We start from the raw sequence: 13,411 nt of genomic DNA on the forward strand, positions 1-13,411 counted from the left end.
TTATTCCAAAGCGACAGGTGAGGCCGAACCTATCTGGAAAGGGTGTATTGGATCTTAAATGATAGAGAAGAGAAGTGGTAGGTATGGACCCCAGGGAGAGCAGCTCTCGCTGCTTGCCAGTGGGGCGCACGGCCCCATGTGGTGCTTGACTAAGAGTTGAACAGCCCTGAAGGGGGCCAGGAACCCACACGATCATTCGTACAGGTACAGTTGTCGAGCCGGCGATGTGCCAGCCAAAAAAACTTACCAATTCATGGAATGCATCATAGGATTCAGAAGGCGAAGAGTGGTTGTTGGGGCGGTCCCATTCTAGGCACCAGTACATTCAATTTCTTCAAAGATCAGAAACTTGAGGTTTCATAAAGAATAGGTGTATTCTGCACGAGCTACCCTGTACCATTCAAGCATTATCGCATGCCAACTGTTCGCATATCTAGAGTACGGAGCCAGTGTGCTCCTCCAATTCTCTCTCAAAGAATCTATTGGATCTCCCTTCAATGATCTCAATCGTCGATTGACCATCCTTAAAACGTTTGATTTGGTGAAGAGCCAAACCTCGGCCACCGAATAGATAGTCCATGTCCTCCAATGCGATACCTTTGGTCTCTGGAAGGAACAGATAAACATAAATCCCGCCAATCACTGTCATTGAGCCAAAAAATATGAATGTACCATATGTAATGCTGGAAAACATGTAGGTGACAGCATAAGATGTGTAGAACTCTCCCACCCAGTGCGAACAAGTGGTAAGCACGAGGCAGAAGGATCGAATGCGAGTAGGGAAAATCTCAGCAGCCACCATTCATGGAATATTCCATCCGACAGACTGACTATATTAGCGTAACTTGAGGTGAGACAACGAATTAAAAACATACATAACCGGCGCCGAAGATGTAAATAACCGCAACAGCCGAGTAGCTGCCCGAGCTGGGACTCTGGGAAGTATGGAACGAATCTGTAATGGCGGAGAACGCAGCGACATAATACATTGAAAAGGTGCACATGACTGACCCAGCGAACACGAGCAGACGACGCCCGAAGCGATCAATCAGGCAGAGGAAAGTGATAGTGGCCGCAACGCCCTTCACAATTCCATATATACCAGTTGATAACAACTTAGCCGACTAATTGAGATTCAAATTAACCATGTGCGAAGTACTAGAAAACATAAGGCTGAGTCGGACTCACTGTTCCATGAAATCCCAAAGCATAGAAAAAGGACACAGAGAAGTTATTCATCGCATTTATTCCTGTACTGTTTTGCAGGATCATCAGCAAGCACCCGTGAATGACTCGTGGGCGAATCTGAGGACTGAAGGTCTCCTTCAGAACACCCAAGAAGCTGTCTATCGGTACCATGTCTGACTCGACTTCTATTTGTCGCTTATAGTCGTTGAGCTCGCTGCTCACATAGGTATGGTCTGCCGGTAACTGTCGTAGCCAGATTAAGGCTTTCGTGCCGACGAGGGCTCTCAGGAAGGAACAATAGCCCAAAAGCCATCAGACCTGCTGGGATAAATTGAAAAGCGATTGGTATAAACCATTGCTTATCACCAATTGAATCAATCTAAAGAAATCCATCCAGTCAGTCTATGTAAGGAAACAAACATAAGGAAGTGGTAGTCACACACCGTTTGTTGGACGCCATAATTAATCCAAAATCCAGTTATTGTTCCGATCTGGGTCCCAATTTCGAACTGCAGATATCAGCTTCTTTATCCTATCCGTGGAAGACCCAGAAACCTTACACATCCCACTATCCCTCCTCGTGCAGCAGGAGGGGCACACTCCGACAAATATTGAGGGACTGCAAAGGTTGAAGCCCCAACCCCTAGACCGCTGACAATGCGAGCCACGTAGAACATGGGAATATTACCTCCACATGCCATTGATAGAATGACGCCGATGATAAAAATAAAGGATCCCCATAGGAGTACAAGCCGTCGCCCCCATCGTTCGTTGACAATGTATACAATTATCACGCCAAAAAAGGCACCTCACTGAACTGGACACGATATAGGCTTCCATAAATGTACCATGCTGGAAAAGTGGCTCACAGGAGTTCACCATGTGGGCTTGTATAGCTGATGCATCTTGACCGGCAAGATCAAACCTGTTAATGAAAGATGGCAGCGAAAAAACGCCTCCGATGAAGGCTAAGTCGTAACCAAATATTATAGACCCGCAGGTTGCAACGACGATGACTAGAAACAATTTCTTATTAAAAACTTCAGGTGGTGTTGATTTGTTCTCGGCGTTGAAGGAAAACCCCATTGTTAGTCGTAAATCTTGCGGGAAAGCGGATGGCTGTGTCTGAGAGGTAACGTAAATAAATGCCCAGGGTCTCATGTCCCAAGGGTTTATTATGTAGAATCCACAAACCTGGTGAGACTAGACCTGAATAGACAAGCTCGACCGCCGAAGGAATCGCATGGCTTGTCATTGTGGAAACATTGGCCCCTTCTTGACCCCATCACGCATGCACCTCTAATAACGATCTCGAGTAAAAATCCTGGGGTACAGTGTACCCCCTCATCTGGAGATGCTGATTAGCCTTCGGAGGTGGCCCCCGGAAGATTGATCTGTGAACTCCCCAACTACCTCTTTTGGTCACAGTTTGCCCATTTTTCAACGAGGAGCGATTTATCATGAAAATCTTGAAATTAAGATGTCTATATTATACCGGAATTTTGAGCCCCAATATACTGGGGATTAAGAATAATTAAATGTCAGTATTTGGGTGTTCAAAATTGTTGTTTTCCTTTTGAATCTAAGTTCGGAGTTGAGGACCGAATCCCTTGAGCGGCCGAACTATTGACCGATCAAATCGATCAGGCAGGCCAAATGGCGGCAATTCATGCTATCCAAAATTGGTTGATAGAAGCACTGCTCGTGTTAAAATCTTTTGGGGCTTTACAAAGGTCATACAGATCTACAGATCATCTGAAGAAGAAAAGAGAAAACCAAAGGGGGGGGGATCGGTGTCTGAAGGTGATTTGACTATCCGCATTATTATTTGCTTACGGCCAACTACCTCATGTGATGTATGCAGCCGATTAGACCGTTGATACTCTATTTACGACATGATCAACTTTCACCAAATACCACATTGACAGACTCCAAACCCCTCACCGCCGCTGATCAGAGCTCCTGGACACCCGAAATCCTAGGCTATGGTGCAGATCATCTCGTTCAAGGAAAATACCAATATACACTCACTGATAATGATGAGTGTTGAGTTCCCACAGAGTCTATTGTCTCCATCAACCCCTATTCTTACCATGGGGGCCTTGCTAACGGCGTGCTTTTCCACTTTGGCTAAAACATTGAGGATAGCGCCTCTCGACTACAGGCAATCTTGGTACCCCTTATTATTATCCATCCAATATTTCCAGCTACAGCACACTTCAAAATTTCCGAGTATCCGCAGCCTCTAGTCTCCTAGACGCAGAGTTCGAATAGCCCCAATTAGCTTTCATGGCGGCGCACAGGAGCTTTAGTAATTGAAGGCAGTTTCAGGAGTCTACTACGCCTTCAAGGTCCTCGAGCCTACCATTCAGAGAGACTTGATCATTTAACATAATCCTCATTCATCATCACCAAGGGCTTTCAACAGGCTACAACGTAATTGTTCTTCTGGGAGTCGTCAAGACTGGGAGTCGTTAAGAAGTGGCAATTCCCTAGCGCCGAAGCAGAGTCGGTCGCATACCCAACCCTTTCAAACACACTTCAGTGGCTCAAACCTTTAGAACAACAAGAAACAATTAGCTAAGCTCATTTTCTAGGTCACATCGTGTAGGTCGTCTTCGAAAGTACGACCGACCCAATATAACTAACCACTCCTCCAAAAACGCCCATCTGGAAACTGCAGCTCCATTCCGACAATACGCTAGAGCTGCGTGGTAGGATAACAGCAAATATCATCATATTGGGTGGCATAAACGCCACCTGGGGCGTATCTCTTAGCTGGCTGGCGATGGAGATGTTGAGCATGCATTTCTGAGGTTCTACATCTTGCCAGCGGCAGATAACCCCCAAATCAACCTAGCAAGTCACATTTCGTCATTTTGTGGGATGCTTCAATATCCCAATCATACCTGGGACTAGCGATATGAGTTGTCGTTTCCTCTGACTTGCCACGATAAGATCAAGCCTCCGTTTAGTACGTTTTATTTCTTTGAGGCAGGCCTTGGGTGCCTTCTGGACACTTTGACGGCTGGGTCGTCGTGATCTCTGCAAAGAACATGTGGAATATTCAAAGCTGGAGAGCACTTTATTGTTAGCAAAATGCTGAATAGCAACACATAAAAATAACAAAGGCGCATGCGTGCACAGACTACTCATGATTGTCAAGATTAAGCTCCGGAGGTGGAGACTTCCACGTGTGGGCCTTTCAGCCAAGCACTGGCGGTACCCGAATCCGGTTAGTTCCCGCTTGGTGCATGTCAATAACATGGTTGGCTTTTGAACATCCGAAATAAACGAAGGAAGCAGCTGGTGGTAATAGCATTCATCAGATACATGATCGTCTGAGAGCAAAAGTACGGGAGGAGTTGGTTGTGTGGAGGGTGTGTGGGTGTGTGTTTTGGGGGAGGGTTGGTGAAATGGTAAGGCAGGGAATACCAAAGAGGAAGGGTACAGCTGGGATGTGGAATGGATAGAAGAGGGGAGATGGGGGAAGGGGTCTTGGATGGACAAGAGTGGAATGGAGGGATATGACAAGAAGGGAAGTGTGGAGGATCAAATGAGAAGGGCAAAGGGTGTCATGAAGATGAAACTCCCAGAAGGAAACAAAAAATTGAAAATAGTGACAAGTCCGTTTGAGAAAGAGAGGAGAGGGAAAGGGAAAACAGATGAAGGAAAGGGGGAGGATCGTGAGAGCTGTTGCTGGGGATGGCTTCAATCGTACCAAGATAGGAAGTGAAGGGAGGCACGGGCGAGGAAGGCCAGGATCGTCAACATGGTGAATGGGAATAGCTTCGAGATAACCCGAAATAGGAAGCGTATGGGGATGCGGGAAGGGTGGGCCAAGTGGGGAGCTACTAATCTCGATTTAGTAACTCAGCATCTATAAGGATTACTTCCAGGAGTCAAAGGCATCCCGCCGCCACCAAGGTTCAGTGGTTAATGCTCTCGGCCTCCGTGCATCTAGCGGCCGGCGCCTAGGTGGCCGGTTGCTGGTTCGAACCCCAGATAGCTCACCCCTTTTCCGAGTTTGTCTGGCCAGCAGCCGGTGCATTCACCTCGCCCCGGCAGGTAGGTAGTTCAGTTTGACCTCTGCCTGCGAAAAGAAAGGGATCTATATGTACCTGTACATATTAGTATTCTTTGGATCCACAACATCTCACACATAGCGGTGTGAGATAAAAATAACTTTTTGTTATTTTTTATTTCTGATTCACATTATTATGATCATAATAGCCCATCATTTCCATCATCAACACTACCAGGTATGCTTTGCGAGTCATGGCTGGAGGCTATTGTGATGTCCTAACCGTAATCGGTACCTGTGATCCACGGATCCACACGAAGTCCATCTATCCCTAGGTACCTACACATCAGGTACCAACAAATTATGAACTTGACCGAGACCGATCCCTTCCCAACGCCCCCATCTTTAAATCTATTACAAAGTGCGTTCAAATAATAAAACCAGGTTTAGAGAAGGAGCCAACAGAGTCAGAAGCTTCAAGGGAGACGGATATTTGATAACTGGGCTATTCGTATGTGCCATGCATCAGAGCCTATCATTCTGTGCCTTTCTAAATTATTCCTAGCCATACTCCTTTCCAGCGCGTTGTTACTTGATTTCAGCCGCATAGCTGCATAAATTATGCATGAATGCCATCGGGTGGATGTGTGCTTCGAAGAATTTCATGGATGCTTCAACCTCGTACTTCTAGCGACTGCCAGCTCACAATTACTTGGTGTCAAAAACACACCATTGGAAGTGTATACAGCCCTCAGCACCTCGCATTTAGTCAATCTTTTGGGAGAAATACTGATGTTATGTAGGGTTAAGGGCGGTGTTGAGATTCAATATCTAAGAGGACATCCAGTGGGATTTGTTAAGAAAGAGCAGGCGTTGCCGCGAGAAAATGTCCGGTGGTATTTCTATTTGACTCTAGATCTCAGACATAATGGGTATGAAAGTGTCAGCTGATGTAGAGAGGGTCGTAGGAGCTTGTGGGTGGAGCCGAGAGGCTGTGCATAACGCCGATGTGCGGCCTCTTTGCCTGCATTTTTTGGGGAAATAATAGTGTGGGTGAGAAGCATTGCGGAAATGATCGAGTTTTGCAGAAACTCTGTATGTTGGCGTTTTTTTTGATGCGGTTGATCGGAGATGAAGACGACATCTAAGGCGATATTAGTCTCTTCTCTTGAAAGCAACGTGGCCTTGGTGTATGGACGACAGCGATTTAAGGTCTGCCGACTTGAAGACACGGACATGGCGTGGGCTGAAACAAAACAAGAGCTTCAAGTTTGTAGGATGAATGGTCATCTTCGTATCCCGTGGCATAATATTGAGAGCGGTTTTTTCACTGACTGAATTTGGCTTCATTGCCTGAACAGTGACTGAGGGCCCATTTCAACTAGCACAAGCTCCAGTGGGTGTTCAGCGGGACTTTTTAAGACGTCTTCTGCATGCTTCAGCACATACGTGATATCACAAAGATCGGAGAGTTGTATAAAGTAAGGACCCCTAGACATGTTAACACTCCAAAGTGGTCACTCGCACAGACAATGAGAAGACCCTGGATTGCTGGCTGGAGAGAAATGTTTGTCAACCCATCATCCCATAAGAGACTTGATAGTCCCTCAACCACCAGAGAGTGTGGTCGTGGCACAGATCTCTCGAACTATCAATGTACCATCTAAGTCTTCGGAAAACATGAAAATGGAGCCGGGGTGGACGTTCATCCTGTTTAGTCGATTATGTATGGGTTGCATGTGTTCGCATGGTTGGTGTGGAGATATGGAAAGAACTGGAGGCAGTAATAAGTTCAATAAGTAATAAGAATACATCGAGGTTGACTTCTAGAATCTGAGTCTCGAAACTTTCAAAATCGACACTGAGAGTGACCCCTTCTGGAGAAAAAGGCGGCGGCTCTTTTCAAGCGCAACTTCGAAGGAGTCACACCCCTTGACCACTGCCCTGTAATGAGCATATTCCAAATATTTTACCATCACCTACTCAGGTCATTCCTTTTTCATAATGGGGGAGGGGCTTCATCACCTACGAAATTTTTTTTTTTTGGCTCAATGCTACTCAGTGCTTATCAAAATGTACATGACGCCTGGTTTGAGATTAGGTTCGGAGTTGGGGTCCGAAACCCCTCACTTTATCAGTTAAAGCCTGCCACAACAACTTTTCTAGTGCCCAGCCCCATCCTAGCCATCTTGATGGTTTTATTATATCCGGAGTTCATGACCGAGTTCAATCATCATGGCTCCGGGCTCAGCAGTCTCACAAGGCACAGCCCCGAGAAGGGCCCGGGTCTCCCGGGGTAGAGAAGCTGCAAAAGCGGCATGAGTCGAATTTGACTTTGCGTGATGCAATGAAGACTGATCTTAGTACAGTTGTTACACATGCCGCATGAAGAAGGTCCGGTGCTCGGGGACAGCGCCGTGTAACTACTGCAGTAAACGTGGCCTGGATTGCGAGATCCCCGAGCAGGGCCAGCGTCGAGTCTACTCTATCTTGTACGACACATCCCCTCATGCGTGTACAATCATCACTCTCATCAGCCAATACTATAGGCAGATTCAAAAGCTGCGTGACAGACTAGCTCAATACGAAAACCAGCCCCAAAGTATGGACTTACGAATATTCGGATGAGCACTTATTGGCATGTTGCACAACTCACATGAACTCCAGTTGAAAATCCAACAATAGTCCAATTGTCTTCACAGACGAACAACACCGTCGATCCAGATAACGACGAGATTCTATTGGACAGATGCTCTCCAATTTGTATCTCAGGCCGATGCTACACAACCATCCCCAGATTCTGGTTGGTTGATATCATTCTCGCATTTTCCTCGCATATGCTAAGCTGATAATATAGTCGTTCAACCGGAATCATGTCTAACCTCCAGTAATATCTTTGGATCTCGAATCCAAAATCTCTTGTTAGACTCCTGTCCCCAACAAGGAAAACGGAAACCCTTGCATAAATCACGAGTCTGCTCGTTCAGATACTCACATTCCAGATATACCAACGGAGGCTGAATCGCGCCGACTTCTCGGGGTGGTTGTCTTCTACATCGGTGAAACCCAGCACCATTTTGATATTCGGGAATTTTCCGACAATCTAGGTCTTTTTTTCCATTGATTATCGGCCTCATACACAAACACCAGAACCATGGTTTCTGGAGATGCTTTTGGTTCTTGCAATAGGCAAGCTATTTGCCGGAGATTTCGACGATAAGAAAGAGGTTCCCGGCACTAGGTTATTTGAATATGCTTATAAAAATCTCCCAACCTTAAGCACATTATACTCCCATGGTGTCCTGGGCGTGGAAATCCTCGCATTGGTCGCCATGTACCTTCAAAATCTCAATCAAAAGGATGAAGCTTATTTGCATGTAAGGATGTTCTGTGCATGCCATACATTATCGCAGACTGATTACTTCGCAGATAAGCACCGCTCTGCGGCTCGCAATATCTCTTGGTCTGCATCGTCGATCAGTGACGGTGCCATTGAATTGGATATGCCAACAGACAGTCTCGGCTGTTCAGCCGCAGGTGCTTTGAGGACCAATATCAAGATCTCCAAAGTTCTCAGTCGGATTATTAGTGGTAATTTTAGAACGACTATGGTCTGTTTGAAGCTTCCACTGAAATTTTGAGTTGCTTGTAGTGATTTATGGGACCCGTCGTCTCGCTGAAGATGCCTTTGTCCCTAATGTCCGAGAAATTGTCATGTCCATCTTCAGCATTGCTCAAGAGATCCCGTCTGAAGCAACAGCCAACTATCCAGGCTTGAGCCCCCGATTCATCCATGAGATCCTCGGCATATCTTCATCTCATGCTATATCAGGTAAAAAGCAATCTATCTATGTTGCGAAGAGACCAACTAGTGACACTTTGTTAGGCTACGATATTAACAACCCGGCCAATCATGTTGCACATCGCAAAACAAATTGTGAATGGGGAGGATATCGACAGTAATAACCCCAACGCCTCACCTTTGGGTCGACTCTCACGCAGCTGCTCCGAGGCACCGCGCAGGCTGTTAAATGTCATTGTTGCACTCCGGAAAAAGAACACGTTAAGTGATTCTTCCCTTTCCGCTAATGCCCTCCGAATCCCCAAGGATCTCACAACGACTGGTTTACATAGTCATATTCGGGTTCTTTGATTTCGATGCATGCTTCTCGGCTGCCTTTGTTATGATCTTATCGGCAATCATCGATTCCTTGTCCGATGGCCATCCCGGGCACACCCAATCACCAGGGCTCCGCGACGCGCTTGAGACATTGGAATATCTTGCAGATCGAGGAAACAATTTCGCGCAGCGAGGTCTTCACGAGGTCAGCCAAACATGGGCCCATTTGTCAGCATATCTGCAACGACGCCAGCAGCGTACGCAGGACACGGAAGAGCCGGACGTCGTTTCGACTTCTGTCGAAGGGAGTGATCTCCCAAATGGCACGTATCCCGACGCCAACCCCACCGCGATGGTTTCACGCATGCGTGCCATGCCCGGGATTGGGCTGCATTCGGCTACGGAGAATGCTTGTGCCTCTGGGCCCCAGTCTGACGGCGCGGTGGCGGGCATTCGGCATCCTCTGTTCTCCGCGAATGAAGGGCTCAGCGACGCCCTCCTCCTGGACACTGATCTGCTGGACGACTTTGCCCACCTCTGGGATGGGGATGTGGATCCTCAATCTAGGAGTTTTTTTCCAGGAGCTTCTGAGTTGGGGTCCACTGATGGAGATGGCCTGCACCATTTTCTCTATCCACTTTATCACAATCTGAACTTAGACCTGACAGGTGGCGATATGGAGGACTTTACAGAGTTTCGGAGGAGCGTGTTGAATCTCTAACGTGGGCACCGGTGCCTCTGGTTATTGTCACTGGTTTTGTAACATTGCGAACTATTAACCTCTGAGAAAGAAGTACTCTGTGCAATTGCCTCTATTGGGAGATTGTTCAGTGTCATGAATCCCGACGAATGCATACTAGCTCCGCGGAGTGAGGAGTACAGAAGCATACATACAGTCAAAGTTGACAAGGGATCCACGATCCCATCCACTCCGTGTTCCCCTCTATCCACTCCATTCAGCCCCTCCAAACACCCGGTGTGCCCGCAAGAGCAGGTCAGACCCAGAGTTGCCTCTTAGAGTTTCTCTCGGCTCCACTCGGGAGTCGATAATCGCGCAGGAAGACCCCCAATGCACGAAATTTTATTTTGGGCGTGCTGATCTGCAGTTGTGCTCAATGATCCGCAGGTACGGGCACAACGTACGACGAGGGCTGTTCCCTGCCGGGGATTCAATAATGAGATGTCGTAGGTGCATGAATGCATTGTGATCGCGCAGCAAGTGCGGTGGTGGAGTGCGACATTCCACGTGGGAAGGGCTTGGCGATCGGAGAGACACGGTTTAGCGTCGGGTTCAGCTGGTCTGGAGCATCCTGTTTGTAATCTCCATTCTCGCAATGGGTGATGATGGAGCTGGCCGGGCGGGAGAAGGGGGAATTGGCCGAGTTCTCCCTCTGGGGTCCGTATAGTCCGTAGAATCCGGACAAGCAAGCCCGTTGTCGCAGGTCGCGCCACCGTTCACAGTAGCCGACCTTCCGCCGAGGTACGAGGAAACTCGGGAAATCAGGCAGCTCTGTAGTCGCCCGGCGACCGAGTCCGGAATAGGTACATGTATGAACCTGATTATTTGTGGGCCATTATGGGGGTTTGGTGTTTATTATTATTATGACAATGGCTGATGACTGTGATCTTTATGCATCCTACGAAATCATTTAGGTATCGACCTTCCCAATTGCGCCGTCATCAAAAACCACATGGGGCAAGTCGCCGTCTCGAATGCCGCCACAAGAGCCTTTGACAATTCGGGACTCCATCGTGAGATCACGAGGTCTACGTCGTCGGGATCATTGCGACTAACGGACGCGAGGGTACAATTATTAATATCGGCACGGCCGGGCCCATCGCGACCCCATCGCAAGACCCCCGAACCGTTAAGCTGTCGTGTGCCAATTGTTCGTGGTGTCTTTTTTTTCTTCAGCCCCGTTGCCTCGCGCACGAAGTGGAGATTGGGTCGACGAAACGAGATGGTCAACGGGCGAGCGTCTGACTGGACGACCTGGACTGGTCCTGAGCCGCGCTTCTGCAGGCTGGAGCAGATGGAAAGGGCCGGATCCATGGATGTGGCGTGCCACCCACGCACCCGAGCCCACGACTGATGGTCAGCATCGCGGGCCACGATGCTAGCCCCCCCAGAGTGGAGAGAGTCTCTAAATCCCTCATGCGTTGGGTTCGGGGAGCTTTTCCAGCCCAGGATGGTGCATCCCGAGTTGGAGATGTGGAGGGAAAACCGGGTGAAGCGATGTCGGGGGAAACAAGCGGCCAATGAGTGGCCGGACAAATTAATCGAGCGGACCGGCTTCCTGCGTTCGGACGGAAGAGCGCTGTTCCACCCTCGAAACAGAAAGGATTTGAATGAGCCCCTGTCGTCCTGCCATCGTCTCCTCCTCTAGTTCGGCAATGATGATCGGAGGATGATGACAATGGGACCGCAAGTCTCTCAAAGAGAGGGGGGGAGGGGGGAAGGCGACCAGGCGATCAGGTCGGGTCCAGTGAGTGGGAATCCGCTAGGCTCGATGGGTCGATGGTGTACGACCAATCTGAACCTCGGACTATTGAGGAGATGAAAGAGCAGAGGAACTATGGATTATGGATTATGGATCATGGATCATGAATCATGAATCATGACGGGATATCGTGCATTGCGGTCAGACGGCAACTTTGTTCAGGCCGTCGACGACTCCGTACACCTAATAAGTCAACAATCTTTCGCCGATACTTCCACGGTGACTGTTTATAGTTCACGCTTTCGCCCCTTCATGTATCATGTAGAGTCCGACCGCTCTGGATGCTGGACCGTTGGAGGGCGCGGACGTGGTTTTCCGTTTGCAATGAGCCAGGCTACACAGGCGGGTAAAGGAACAAAATAGTAAGTAGCCGACCACGCAATCACACGGACGCTGGAAGATAACTCCGGCCCGGAAAGTCAGTCAACCATGTCGACCCCCAAGAAGGCAATGCCGTAAGATTCGATGAAGTCAACATCAGAAGAGAAAGTGATGACGTTGAAGGTCGCCGACAGAATGGCTCAACGGCCCTTACTCCCTGCAGCCTCGTCGAAGGAAGAGGGGGAACCAATCCGCCCAATGCCACCAAATACGAGGGGTCGTCCGCTCGAGAATAAGCAACTTCCGGCTAGGATCCCTGTCGTCGCAGCGACTAACAAAGTGTAAATGGAGAGGATTCGACGGAACTTTCTTTCGGCCTCTCGAAATGCCCGACATACAGGAATGAAAATGGGGGTCCCCTCATTGGAAATGCACAAGATACCCGGCAGGAATCGATCAGGCATGGCCTTGTAGTGGACTATTGGATTCAACTGGACTCCGTTGCCTGGAAACAGTCGTGGGCGGACTATCCTTACTTCAAATGATCTATAAGCTCCGTCCACGATATACTACTCCGTCTCCCAAAAGGAAAGTTTCCCACACGCCAAAGGCCCGAAATAGCCCCCCCTCCCCGAGGGGTCTTCCCCGCTCTCTCTTTTCTCCCCGAAGAAGGAACATCGTTTTCTTTCCAGAAGCAAAGAATGGGGCACGGAAGCCCACTGGCCCAGCGATCGTCGTTCCGATCGTCCGTAACCGAAGGAGGGGGCCCGCAGGATTCGGAAACGCGTTTCGAACGGTCCCAATCAAAGGACCCAACCAACATTTCCAAACAGCGGATGGGGGAGATCACTGCTGGTGGAATGAGCCCTTCTCCGATCTCAAGATGCGAAGGTTGCTTTGTTTTGAGTTTTGGCTGCCAATTCGTAATGACCTCCGGCGGACTTGACGAGCAAATCCGAGGTACAGAAATCCGCCTTCCTCGGCGCGGACGAAAGCCACAGAATATTGAATATTATTTAACTAGATTTAGATTTTGACTATGCCTCCGGCTATTGATGGCTGGGAGGATGGGGACTATCGGAACCCCGTCTCATCTACGCTCCGGTGGTAAAACGAATGAACGCTTCTGAAATACTAGAAGAAGAAAATCCAAGAAGATCAACACGAAGAAGAAAATGCGGAATTCCGGCCGGACTCACGTTGAAACCATCGGTCAGTGTCAGCTTGGAGAGTGGACACCTCTAATAATTCATTTGC

The 13,411-nt window shown here is 48.5% G+C and overlaps 4 protein-coding genes across 4 annotated transcripts; 1 reads left to right on the forward strand and 3 right to left on the reverse strand.

Moving 5' to 3' along the window:
- Nucleotides 1-433: 433 nt before the first annotated feature.
- Nucleotides 434-1,648, reverse strand: N7462_002453 (uncharacterized protein; the record flags this gene model as incomplete). The annotated part of the gene is made up of 5 exons (XM_057074179.1): nt 434-787; nt 876-1,124; nt 1,189-1,431; nt 1,507-1,567; nt 1,632-1,648. 5 exons carry the CDS (start codon nt 1,646-1,648, stop codon nt 434-436), a joined length of 924 nt encoding a protein of 307 aa, XP_056937820.1.
- A 2-nt stretch (nt 1,649-1,650) lies between these two features.
- Nucleotides 1,651-2,070, reverse strand: N7462_002454 (uncharacterized protein; the record flags this gene model as incomplete). The annotated part of the gene is made up of 3 exons (XM_057074180.1): nt 1,651-1,720; nt 1,744-1,996; nt 2,037-2,070. The coding sequence occupies 3 exons, from the start codon at nt 2,068-2,070 to the stop codon at nt 1,651-1,653; spliced, it is 357 nt and encodes a 118-aa protein (XP_056937821.1).
- Nucleotides 2,071-9,125: 7,055 nt separating this feature from the next.
- N7462_002455 (uncharacterized protein) lies at nt 9,126-10,053 on the forward strand (the record flags this gene model as incomplete). Its single annotated transcript, XM_057074181.1, has 2 exons — nt 9,126-9,279; nt 9,347-10,053. 2 exons carry the CDS (start codon nt 9,126-9,128, stop codon nt 10,051-10,053), a joined length of 861 nt encoding a protein of 286 aa, XP_056937822.1.
- Nucleotides 10,054-10,977: 924 nt separating this feature from the next.
- Nucleotides 10,978-11,385, reverse strand: N7462_002456 (uncharacterized protein; the record flags this gene model as incomplete). The annotated part of the gene is made up of 1 exon (XM_057074182.1): nt 10,978-11,385. The coding sequence occupies one exon, from the start codon at nt 11,383-11,385 to the stop codon at nt 10,978-10,980; it is 408 nt and encodes a 135-aa protein (XP_056937823.1).
- Nucleotides 11,386-13,411: the final 2,026 nt, after the last annotated feature.

This window comes from Penicillium macrosclerotiorum (genome assembly GCF_028827735.1).
Source record: "Penicillium macrosclerotiorum strain IBT 26536 chromosome Unknown utg000002l_segment0_segment0, whole genome shotgun sequence".
NCBI classification, from domain to species: Eukaryota; Fungi; Ascomycota; class Eurotiomycetes; order Eurotiales; family Aspergillaceae; genus Penicillium; species Penicillium macrosclerotiorum.